The following is a 12003-nucleotide window of genomic DNA, read 5'->3' as shown; positions in this document are numbered from 1 at the left end:
TACTATACTGTGGGCTCTAAGAAGAGAGAGAATCCTAATAAAATCTATCCTTGGCCTTCATTGCCACTATTTGGTAGCTGTGTCACCACCAGATAGTTGAAACAGGTAATTCAAATGTAGGGTTTCTGACTCAGTATTGTTTTATTAATAACAAGCTAACAGTATGTAATAGAATTTGGATATATATCTAATCCAGAAAAGGTTACTTGAATTGAGTAATGTCTGCTAATAACAAGCAGAGTATGGTACTTTTTCAGAGGTCTTCTTAGGACTTTAATTCATGTTTATTGCAAGCAAAGTTATACTGGAGAACTTTAAAAAATGACACTTATTCAAAGCTAATTTAATCATTAACTTTATTGTAACAAAACCTGTATATTACCGATTTAAACTCATGTGTAAAATTCAGTGATGTGAGCTCTATTAAACCCAGGTATTAGTGAAAATTTGCATCGTAAAACCTGGTAACAATAGACATCTGTGGGTGGTCAATAATTCAAGGATACCTTTGATTTTAAACAATTTTATATAATTCATATCAATATGCAAAATTACCATGAAAGATACAAGGATTAATACATATTTACATTTTTAGAAATAGTTACTCTTGAGGTTGACAGTTGTCACTTTTCTAAACGAGTATTTATAGAACAAACTGAAAGAGCCATTTTTCATAGTCAGAATTGTTCGTTAAGTCTTGCTTTCCAGTAACATATAGTGACTTCTTATGCCCAAACTGAGAGTTAAAGATCAGTGGGTGTTGGGCATGGTGGCTCACATCTGTAATCCCAGCAGTTTGGGAGGCGGAGGTGGGAGGAATGCTTGAACTCAGGAGTATGAGACCAGCCTGGGCAACATAGCGAGACCTTATCTCTAGAAAAAATTTAAAAAATCAGCCAGGTATGGTGGTGCATACCTGTGGTGGTGTAGTCCCAGCTGCATGGGAGGCTGGAGTAAGATCACTTGAGCCCAGGCAGTGAGCTTAGGCTGCAGTGAGCCATGACTGTTCCACTGTACTCTAGCCTGGGTGACAGAATGAGACCCTGTCTCCAAAGCAAACCAGTGGGCATTTAAAATTGCATTCTCTTAGTATCTCGAAATTCTAGTAACAAGCTGTAGCCCCAAGTTTAAATGTAATCAGCAAACATGTTCTAAGCTACTGGACTGTAAGATATTTACTGAACATTTAAGACATCTTGGTAACCCAAGATCTTGAGTCAAACCCATTCTTAGATGCAAAATATTATCAGACACTGAGAATATCTTCATGCTTTGTCAGGTCAGTTCCACAGAATAAACGAAATGGACTGGTATGATTGTTAGCATTAATATTGGGGTTCTTGTGTGCTCTGTGGCATACCAGGGAGTTCCCACTATGTATGTTTTGTTTATGGAACTAGAGAAACTCACCTGAACACTTTGGGACTGGATTCAATATAGGACAAAGGATTTACTCAAAGTTTGCTTAGTAAAACACAAACTGGAAAAATACTTTTTCTAAAATGTACCTGGACAGTAATCAATCAGACTGTTTTGTAAATTTTAGTAAAATGCAGACTTCAGAGAAAATACACATAGCAGCTTTCAAAGAACAGCATTGCAGTTAAATGACAAATGTAACAAGCCACAAAGTCCTAAGCATTTCATTTAAAGAATCCTAGGTCTTTGCAGACAAAGGAGCATGAGGCAAAGGTGGTGACTCGGCCCAAAAACAGATGCGACTTGAAGTTTTAACTCTGGCTCTCCACTGTAAGGCCTGGCCACATTCTATGATGGAACAGAGAGTTAATAGATGCAAAAATTTCTACTACAATTAATTTGGAAGTGTCATAGAGCAAAAATGAATGCATCCTCTGTATGTGGTAAGAACATATAATAAATGCATCCTCTGTATGTGGTAAGAACGTATAGGGCCCTGTTAATCATTGTCTCTAAGTGGGGAAGGAACATGTTTTTGTCACTTTGAAGTATCTGTCTTTTAGAGGTAAGGATGTAAATAAGGAAACTGTTGGCCTTGTGTCCATATCAGATGTTAGAGCTGCCTAGGCTTTTTAAGAAAATGCAGCCCTTTATGGTGGCATGTGCTTGCAGTCCTAGCTACTTGTGGGTTGAGGTGGGAGGATTGCTTGAACCCCAGAATTTGAGGTCAGCATGGGCAATGCAGTGAGACCCTGTCTCAAAGAAACCCAAAAACGAAATCACACAAGCAGGAATCAGCACCTCAGAGGGGACTCAAGGAAACCCTTTCCTCAGGGCTTTATTTTTCACCATGGTAAATTTACTAAGGAAGACCTGAGCAAAATGCGGATCAACCAAGTAATGGTATGTTTTAACAGTGGAGGAGGGAGGTTCTGCAGCCACCACAGGGCATGGTATTTGCATGGAAGAACAGCTGAGGGCCAGGTGACAAGATGTCTTTGTGATGTAGTCCACAAGTCTGTTGTACTGTTGCTCTGACAGTCTCTCTCGGACTCCATCTACCTAGGATCCAAAAATAAAGATTAGTTGCCAGACCCTTATGAGAGTTCCAGAACAAAATTAGTTCTTTTGCCTCCATATATTTGTACATTATGCCTTTTAGGCCATCTATTAAAGCCATTAATCCAAAATGTTTCCTTTTTTTCCTCTGAGATATGGCAACGATAACAATGGAATTTTTAGCAGCATAACTAAAAGTTGTGCATGAGACTTAGGACAGCCTCCTTAGAATAAGCATTTGGTGTTGCGTAAAATTCCCATGTTTGAAGTTGACGATTTGATAACATTCTACTCACTATTAAAACATCTGTCATTGCTCTTTAGCAACCAGCCCAAGAAAAAAGGAGAAAAATCTTTCCTCCACATAAATCTATTCAACATTAAACTCAGCACTGAAATAAAAGCTCTGTTTGCCTAGCACCCCAAACCTCTTCAGATAGAACGTCTTAGTGGAGAACACCTCTTTCAAACCAGTGGCTTTGGACAGAGCATTAAAAAACCTTTTGAACTGTAACATTTTCTGCTTTTATAAATCCTAGGATTTAAAGCCAGAGAAAATAGAGAAGCTGGGCAGCAGAAGGGGAAATTTTTATGGAAAAAAAGAGGATGCAAAGTACATTTATGGTTCATAAAAGTCTGGCTCATCTTCAGTGGAACACAAATAGAACTGAGATACACTAGGTTCTTCAGTGAGATTTTCTGAGAAAGCGCTCATCAAAGGCAGCTGAAACTATAAATTCTTCCTACCCTGAAGTCCTTTAGCTATCTAGTGTGTAGATCAAGTGGAATGGGAAGTTTGCAATTGTAAGCCACTGATTTGTGAATCTCAGGTAGCCACCAAACTTTCCGTGGTTTTTGCCTACTGAACATTGGCAAGACTACTCTGTAAGAAGTGATAAAGAAAGACTTTCTAGTTCTGTGTGTTGTCCAGTAACAATGCTATCAATCAAAGTGTCTTAAAAGCTGGAGAAAGTCGGTGCGATGGCAGAGAGATAGTAAAGAGGCTTGCTAGAAGAATAAGTAAGGAATCCCTTAGAGTTCGGATCTTGTGTTTTTAAGCTTGGGGAAAAATGGTCCCCAAAGATTCACTAACAGATGAAAGCTCTGCACCACCACGCAAAAGCCAGAGCTCTGATATCATTTGATGGGGCCAGAATTCAGCTGGAAAGCTTTGAATACACAAAAAGTTTTAATTGCTCCTCCTGAACAGCAGCAGAGGAAAACCCGTGTTGTGAAAGGAACCCAGCCAAGGAATAAATTGACCTTCTGACTCATTTTGAGCCTCTCATAAGGGATTTCAATAATGTGCCAGGCATATTAAGCAATTATTACCCCTAAACTGGTTGCATTTAACCAAGAAAAGCAAATGCTGACTTAAAAAAAAATCTCAATCTTGCCATATTTAAATGTACTGCATGATGTCATCTACAAATTAATTCCTTCCAAAATTCAAAGGAACTGTGTTTCCTAGCATCTAAGGCAAAAGCTGAAAACCAGAAAAGTCATTTATAGACCTTAAAATACTGCTTTTAGTCTTCACTGGAAGTGTTCACAGCAGACAGGCTTCCTTATGTCTGTGGATTATGTTGGGATGCACTAAGAGCCAGACAGCTCAAGAAAGCTCACTGACAAGGCAGCGCTGCTGGCCACCCTCCCCCGCCCACTCATGTTGAAAATACTCTGGATTACAGCACTTGGGAGGGTTTAGTCTCAAAGACGCTCTGCAGCTTGAGTTTTCTTGGGGGTGAGTAGGAGAGGTTGGGGTTATAGACATAGGATTAAGGTAGCAATTATTCCTATTAATGACTTCAGGAGAGAGAAAGTGGAATAGAGAAAGCAGAATGTGGAGGCTGAAGGCACACTGGCCCATCCACCTTCCAGCCAGTGCCGGGCCTTGGCTGTGCAGGCACAGTGCTCCTGCTCTCAGTCATGTCTTCCCACCTCTGTTTTAGGCATTCCTTAATCCCAACCCTCTTTCAGCCCTGGACAGCAGTGGAAAATCAGTGCTGAAAATGCTATCTAGAGCTCCAGTGTTGCTTCCTCTGATTCCACAGTCCCAATAATCTCGGCAACTTTTAGGAGTGGTGACTCCAGATGCTATCTCAACCCCTAGGGAAACTGAGGTCTGTTTCCTTCCAGCTATGATGATTCTCCACAGTACCTGCCTCAAACAAAAATACGAGAGAGGGATCACAGTTGAAGACAGTTCAACAGCAAAAGAAATGTCCAGTCTTAATAGTTTAAGATCTGAAATATTTCCCAAGCAGCTAAGGAATAATGATGGTCACAGGGCCTTGGAGGTTTCTCATTAAGGACTAAAGACTTAATCGTAATGATATTATCCCTTGCCAAATCCTGTAGCCAAATCACCGCTGCTTTACTGTCAACTGATCAGAAGATTCTGGCAGATCTAATAAAGTCAGCCTGGACATCTGACCTCTGTTTATTCTCAGAAAGTCATCAACTTGAAGCAGCAATGTAGTCCTGGTGCCAAACCCTAGCTTAAAGCCTGACTATGATCATGATCCAAGAAACTAGAGAAATCTTAAGAGTTGTTGTGGTTGGCTGCTTTCCATCTTCTCAGATAATTTTACCCAAACAGTGGTGTGAGGGAGATACACACCCCCATCCCAGGAAGAGAATAATGAAAGGAGGGATCAGGCAGAACCTATTGTAGATAGATAGGTTTGCTGTCCTTTGCTGGGGCCACTCAGTCCCCAGGTTAGGGCCAGCAGACTCCAGTTTGTCACTGATCCACCACTATCTTGCTGTGTGGAAAAAGATGTCTGTTATTTAGGTAAATAAATAATTAGGGTCTCATGGATCAGGCCGTCATCCAGGAAGGAGGGGCAGAGGGCAGTTTTCCAGTGGGTGCACCTGTTTACCCTGGGCTGGACTACAGGAAGCTGGGGTCTTTCTGGTCAGGGCTCACCCTTGACTCCTGACACCCAGTATGCCTTGCCTGCACATCTGTTCCACATTAATTTATGCAGGCCAGGAGCCAGCCATGGAGCTGCCCCAAGAGCCTTGAGTATCATCCCCAGGGGGGATTCTGTGGTACTTATGGGGTGGGAAACTATCCCGTGGGAAAGAGAACACAGCCACAGAATACAAAGCAGTGGATTGGAGAGAGAGACCACTTCACAAAATGTTGACCCTTGAAGTCTCCAGGTTTGGGGGTAGGGGAGGGAGTGGAGAGTCTTGTTTCATGATGCCCCTTGCTTCTGCATTGGTCCTCTCCAGCACTCACAGACCTCTAGCACCCTGCAGCCAATTGCAGGCCTCAGGCAGCCAAGGACCTGACTTTAGGCTTTCAGACCAGGGGGCCTCCTTTGTGGAGCAGTTGCCAGGAATTGCTGTCCCAATCCCTTCTGAACCAACCCACTCATTTTGTAATTCCATTGTCCTGTCCATCGAGCACCCCAGTCCCATGACGGCCAAGCCAGATCAGCCTTGTTCAATTGGCTTGGTGACTTAGCCTTAGACCTTGAGTCCTGCTGGCCGCCTGCTGGGCTCTCGTGTACAGGGCTCATATGCATATCTGGATGGGGGCTTCCCAGTGCCCTTTTGCAGTGGCCCTCTGGCCTCCACACTCCCTCCTCTGGGTAGCAGCTCTCCTTGGTCTCCAGCAGCCACTCCAGAGGCTGCAGCTCAGAAATGAACCAGTGACCAGCCTGCTTCTCAACCTCCCTGGCCAGCTAGTCTTGGTTGCCCTGTTTTCTGAAACGTACCTCCACATCACAGGCCACTCTTGGCTGTTTGAGCTGCACTGTGAGTAGGTTGTTCTGCTCGCTGTCCTGTGCACAGTCGATTTCTGTGACGGGGAAAGCCTGCTGCTGTGTGTCCTCACTGACACTCACCACGAAGAGCACTTCTGATGTCAGCAGCAAGCACCCTTCATGCTCCTGGCCTGAGCCCCTCACCAGAACCACGTCCAGGGCCATGTGGACTTCTGGTCTGCCCAGAGACTGAAGCATTTTCCTGTTTAAAAGGAGAAAAGCGAGGCCAGGGGCCAGCTTTGAAAAGATGGTCACTTATCAGTGCTCATTATTTACCAATGGGGCAACCTCCCCAAGGGCAAAGGGCCCTCACCAATCCAATTACTCATGTTAGCTTGAAATGTAATTGTCAGTCAATTCTCAAACTGATTCTGATGAACAGAACCTGCTTCCTCCTGGGAACAAACATTTCCCTTGGTTTTGCTTAGCTCCTTTTCTCCCCATTAGAAATAGCACCCCTATAATTAGAGTGCTGGTTCCAGAGGGAATCTCAGGCCCTTTAGCAAGACTGGGCTTCTCTGCCAATGTATGACCTTCCTTGAGTGGTTAGGTATGGAGCAGAGGAGTTGTGCAGCCAGCCCCAAACCTGGCAACAGCAGCCTCTTCCTGTCCCTCTACAGTGCTCTTGTGCTGCCTGAGATGCCAGTGCCAACAAGGGCTACTCCTGGGCTCCCTGGAAGCGTGGCCCATTATTAGCTTGAGAGCAAGCCAGGAGCTATTAACATACAATATGGATGTAAAGTTGAGCAAGTATCTCAATAATTTTACCAGACATATTTGACATGGCTGTTTGGAGCCTGGTCAGCACGTAGATCACTTGGCTGATAGCGCTGTTTGGGAAGCTGAGAAAGTCCAGCTCCATGTAAAATACCTGTGGTAAGAGAAGTAAGGGAGTTTTACTACTTGTTTTCTGGAAAACAGTTTCATGCTGCAATGATGTCATCTGCTCAGAGCCATCCATAAAATATTATAGATCCCAAATGATGTCACATCTTTGGAAGCAAGTGTATAGATAATCTTTAAACATTACAATGCTCTTAACCTTGGTGATCTTGCATTAGTAACAAACTAAAATATGAATGTGTTACACAGTCCAAGCATAGACTAGCAATTAGAGGAAGCAAAAACACAAAGTAGCTGGTCATGAACAATAGCCTAGACATCATTTTAATTGATGTGTTAAAAAAGTCTAGATAGGTCTGGTATGGTGGCTTATGCATGTAATCCCAGAACTTTGGGAGGTCAAATCAAGGTAGGAGGATTGCTTGAGTCAAGGAGTTAGAGACCAGCCTGGGAAACAAAAGCGAGAGCCCCATCTCTACAAAAAATAAATAGTGGTGCCTGCCTGTAGTCCTAGCTACTCCAGAGGCTGAGGTGGGAGGATCACTTGAGCCCAGGAGTTGGAGGCTGCAGTGAGCTATGATTGTGTCACTAAATGCCAGCCTGGGTGACAGCAAAACCCTGTATCTAAAAAAAAAAAAAGTTTAGATTGTTGGTTAACTTCCTGAATACTTCTGTATCTGTGCTAAGGCTAGTCAAAAAATAAAAAACACACAGACATATACAAAGGCACACCCTTTGCCTAGATACACTATTTAAATGCTAAGTGACTTAATCCAGCTGTTAAACAAACACGAATCCATATACATTTATGAGCACGCTTGGGGCCTCTGGTTTATGATATGTTCTCCCTGGTGCCAGCACCAAATGAGGGCACCCAGCAGCAGCCACATATGCCTTTACAGAGACTCTCCAGAGCCAAAGATGGTACAGCATGTGTGCTTTCTGAGGGCTTGTAAATGTTTATGAACGACGCATAGTCATTAGACTAAGAGTTAGTGGTTTGTAAAACCTTCAGTTCAGTAATAAAAGTTTTACAAGAGTGATGGAAACCAAAAAGGCCATGTGAAGCTCTGCTCTAAGATCCTCTTACATAAGGGAGCATTCTTCAGCCCTGGGAAACACGGTGAGGGACAATGGCATTTTCAAAACCAAAATAATTTATGAAGTATGACTTGACTTTACCTCACTGGAGTCCGTATCATAAGGGAGAGTTTAACTTTTCCCACTTACAGGTTATAGCACATCTTATTGACAGTTTCCCTGTGAGTGAAAATGTCATTCACAGAAGGAGAGGGAAATGAGGGGGGCGAGGAGGGGAAAGCGAAGAGGAACACATGCTGGCGTCTGTGTGGTCTCTTAAAGGATGCTTTCCGGATGGCTGCCTCAAGTGTGGGCACTCATTCATCTCCACTCCCTTCCTTTCAGATGCTGTTTTTATGCCCTGATCTGGCTGCCTCTTGTCAGGCCTGCTGAGGAGCAGGATGCCTCCCTAGAAACATCCTGTGGGCTTTATGGCCAGATGCGGACACAGACACAGTGTGCTCGCATGTCTGACAAACGGGAGGGCACTTCTGTGGTTTGTGATAGTAGCTAGACAGCCTGCTTCATGACCAAAATGATGACACCAATTTTAGGTAAAATGGTAACAATTCCAGCTGCAGGTTTATGGAAAGTCACTTTAATGTGCTCTGCCAAGAACACAGAAAATAAGCCTGGGACGAGGTGCTAATTCTTTCACAGGCACCCATTACTCATGTGTGCACACCGCTGCATGGGGAGAGGCCCTGGCACGCCCCATCCAAGTGCAGGTAGTGCCATGCGCCCACACACTCCACAGCTGTCTGCCTTGCGAAAGGGCTTTTAGTTGCAGACCCTTTGTTTCTGCCCCGGCCTGGCTGCGAGGAGCAGGATGGCGTCTGTGGGTGAGAAGGCCACCCCAAACCCAAAGATCCATGTGCACATCCACACTCTCATTCTCTACTGCTTCTTAAAGTTATCTTCCCACAACCTATCTCTCCTTCCACATTTATCATAGGAAAAAGTCTTAATTATTTTCTCTGCTGTATTCTCCATTCCGCCCTCAACCTCTAAACTGGTTACTTTTCATTACGGTCTACCAAGTGTACTGTAAAAAGATTCTATGACATATAGACTGAAACTAGTAACTGGTTTCCTGATTCTGTGGTTTTATTATTAGTAGTAAAATTCTACTCTGTGTAAATAAGCATAGAGAGGTAAGAAAGATAGCCACTGTCTGCCATGTGAAAGGTTACACTATCTTAGGGAATCCTTGGTATAATCATGCAAATCAGTAACATCTGGGTTGGCCTGATGGGTTTTTCCACCGACTTACCGTAGCCAGTCTGTGACACCAGCTCAGCAGCTCCTCCGATGGGCTTTGTGAACACCCCCATGATTCCTTTCCCCACACCCGAGATGACACCCTTGGCCTTGTGTCCTGCGGGAGCCTGTGCCTCAGATGTTTTCTGGAAGTTCTGCATCGGCTGATCAACTATACCAGCAATTGCACCTGGAATAACAAAAGCCCTCAGTAAGGACAGAGGCTTAAAATCCTCGGAAAATGAAAGGCTCCATCTGGAACACAGTTTTATCTGGATTGAAAATGAGTCCCCATCCTCATTATAAAGGTCTTTACTACACATTTATTTACCAGTTATCTAAGTACACCAAGGGCAGTAGACATTTATTATCGTCATCAAAATACAATGTTCAGACGGAGTTTGGTCCACACAGTCAGGATCTGTGAAGTTTAGTTCAGAATTTAACAAACCTGTCAGGCTATTCAGAGTGTCATCCATACATCTTTCCTCAGAAGTCAGGCAACAAAGCTTAGAGAGAGGAGCTAACAGTTCCTCAGGAGCAGAGAAAGACTGTTCAGCCCAATACATTTGCACTGATTCAGGAGGATGAAAAACTGGAAGGGGTTAGCCCCTTTCTAACTCTCCACTTTTAATAATAATCATAACAGTCATAATTTAGTAGTACTAATACTTGAGAGTAATTATTGATATAGTAATTATTATTTTGATTATAGGTAATCTATCTTGAATGCTTACTAGGTCTGGGGACTGTGCTAAGAGCTTTATTTGTATGAGATCATTTGATCCTCATATTCCCAGGAGTCATACATTGTTTTTATCCAAATATGGACACTGAGGCACAGAGGTTAAGGAGTTTTTCCCAAGGTCACACAGCTGTTAAGTGTACAGAGAGTTTGAGTCACAGCATAGCTCTTAACCACCAACATACTCGCTTATCCCGTTTATAAAACAGGCTCTTCCTCTGCCAATCTTGGAAAACCTTTCTCACTTGAATTGAGGTTTGGCCACTTACTCCTCACTTAGAATAGCGACCAAAACCCCTCGGGGCTCTGCTCCCACAGCTGTAGCACAGGGCATCCATCTCCTGCACTGAGCCTGAGGCAGCTACAGATGAAAGGAGCCCCTCAGGCAGTCCTGTGGATACAGCCCCTTTGCTACTCCTGCTTTGAGAGGCCAACAGTGAGAGCTAGAAAAGTCTCACCATTCTGATTTTTTTTCATGATGGAGTGGAGGGCCCCCTAACTCGGAAAGAAGGGAAAATTTCTTTACAGTTCTTGACAGAATTCTGTTTTCAACTCAAAACCGTTAGAACTGATGAAAATGCTCCGGCCCCTGATAGAAATTTTAGTGCATATCACGTCAATTGTAAAGGGAATGCTCTTCATGGACTCCTTTCCTCTAGGTTTTGACAGAGACATTTAAGTTTATGCATTGACAGATTCAGAATGACCTGAGGCAACAGACCTGTTCCCCAGCCTAGAGTCGTGCTGCCAAACCTACAGAAACGGCAAGAGTGAGCAGAGGAAGCTGCTCCCGGCAGGCCCAGGCCACCCCAGCTATCAAGAGTGAGGGTCACTCTTTTAGCACCACAGTCAGTCAGGCCTGGCGCTCGGCTGGGAGCGCCCCTCATTTGCCATTGATGCTCCACTCCATTTGGAAGATCAGAAGTCAGAGTGGCCACACTGAGGGACAGGCAGGAGCCCTGGGTCTTCTCTTCCAGTCACCTCAGCAGATTATCAAAGTGAACAGCATCAAATCAAAGAGTGGGGCCTGGGCCAGCCGCGGTCACCCGCACAGGGTGCTGACAGCCACCTGCTCCAGCGCACGCAGGTTATCAGGTGAAGCCCCCTCTGTTCTGCTCTTCCGTTTTCTCTGGCCACCGTGAAGGCTCCAGTTACTGTGGCTTTGACAGGTAAGACTATTTGGGCAGCCCCCCAAAAGTGGAAAGCCTGAGTCCCATGACAAGGTGTTAGATTCTGAGAGAGAGGGAGCTGTGGAACCACCTGCCCCGGGCTCAGCAGCAGACCTTTGAGGGGGAAAGTTGGCCTGTCACACACACCAACACCTCACCAGCCACCAGGTGCCTTATCTACCTCTGTGCTCACAAGCTGGAGAACAGAGAGGCTAAGAGACCAGCAGCCACTTCATGGTCCCTGCAGCCCTGCTTTGAGAGAGGCAGCTTCTCTGAGAGCCTGGAATGGCTCTCCTCTGAAGTATATCCAGCTAAATCCCACAACTGGTAAATTATGGACTGTCATAGACTTAAAACTCTGCTCGAAGGCTTTCAGGAGTGGAAACTGATCCCAAGACTTGTCTGCTGGCCTCAGGCCCGCGGGGTGGGCGGCCACATGGAGATGGCTGTGATCTGATGAAGCCAGTGAAGACAGAAGAGCGTGCCTGGGAGGGGTTTCCAGGACTGAGTGAGTGCTGCACCCCACAGGACACAGGAGCTATTGCCTGTTGTGCCTTGGAAGGTGGAGGAGGAGGAAGGCCTTCATTATGGAGCAGGAAACCACCAGGCCTTCCCTCGCCTCTTTCTGTGACTTGCTCCTAAGCCTTGG

At 44.6% G+C, this 12003-nt stretch overlaps 1 protein-coding gene across 1 annotated transcript in view; it reads right to left on the bottom strand.

Annotated features, from left to right (window-relative positions):
* Positions 1 to 339: 339 nt before the first annotated feature.
* Positions 340 to 12003, bottom strand: part of VPS13B (vacuolar protein sorting 13 homolog B) — an 891476-nt gene continuing 879812 nt past the window's right edge. Inside the window, exons 59-62 of the mRNA XM_030795363.1 lie at positions 9454 to 9630; positions 7026 to 7128; positions 6210 to 6459; positions 340 to 2481 (exon numbers count right to left, since the gene is read on the bottom strand). Of these exons, the coding sequence (XP_030651223.1) occupies positions 2233 to 2481; positions 6210 to 6459; positions 7026 to 7128; positions 9454 to 9630 (779 nt within the window). The 3' untranslated portion in view covers positions 340 to 2232. The remainder of the gene's footprint in view (positions 2482 to 6209; positions 6460 to 7025; positions 7129 to 9453; positions 9631 to 12003) is intronic.

This window comes from Nomascus leucogenys, chromosome 16 (genome assembly GCF_006542625.1).
Source record: "Nomascus leucogenys isolate Asia chromosome 16, Asia_NLE_v1, whole genome shotgun sequence".
In the NCBI taxonomy this organism is placed as follows: domain Eukaryota; kingdom Metazoa; phylum Chordata; class Mammalia; order Primates; family Hylobatidae; genus Nomascus; species Nomascus leucogenys.
This window is presented reverse-complemented; position numbering and strand designations above follow the sequence as displayed.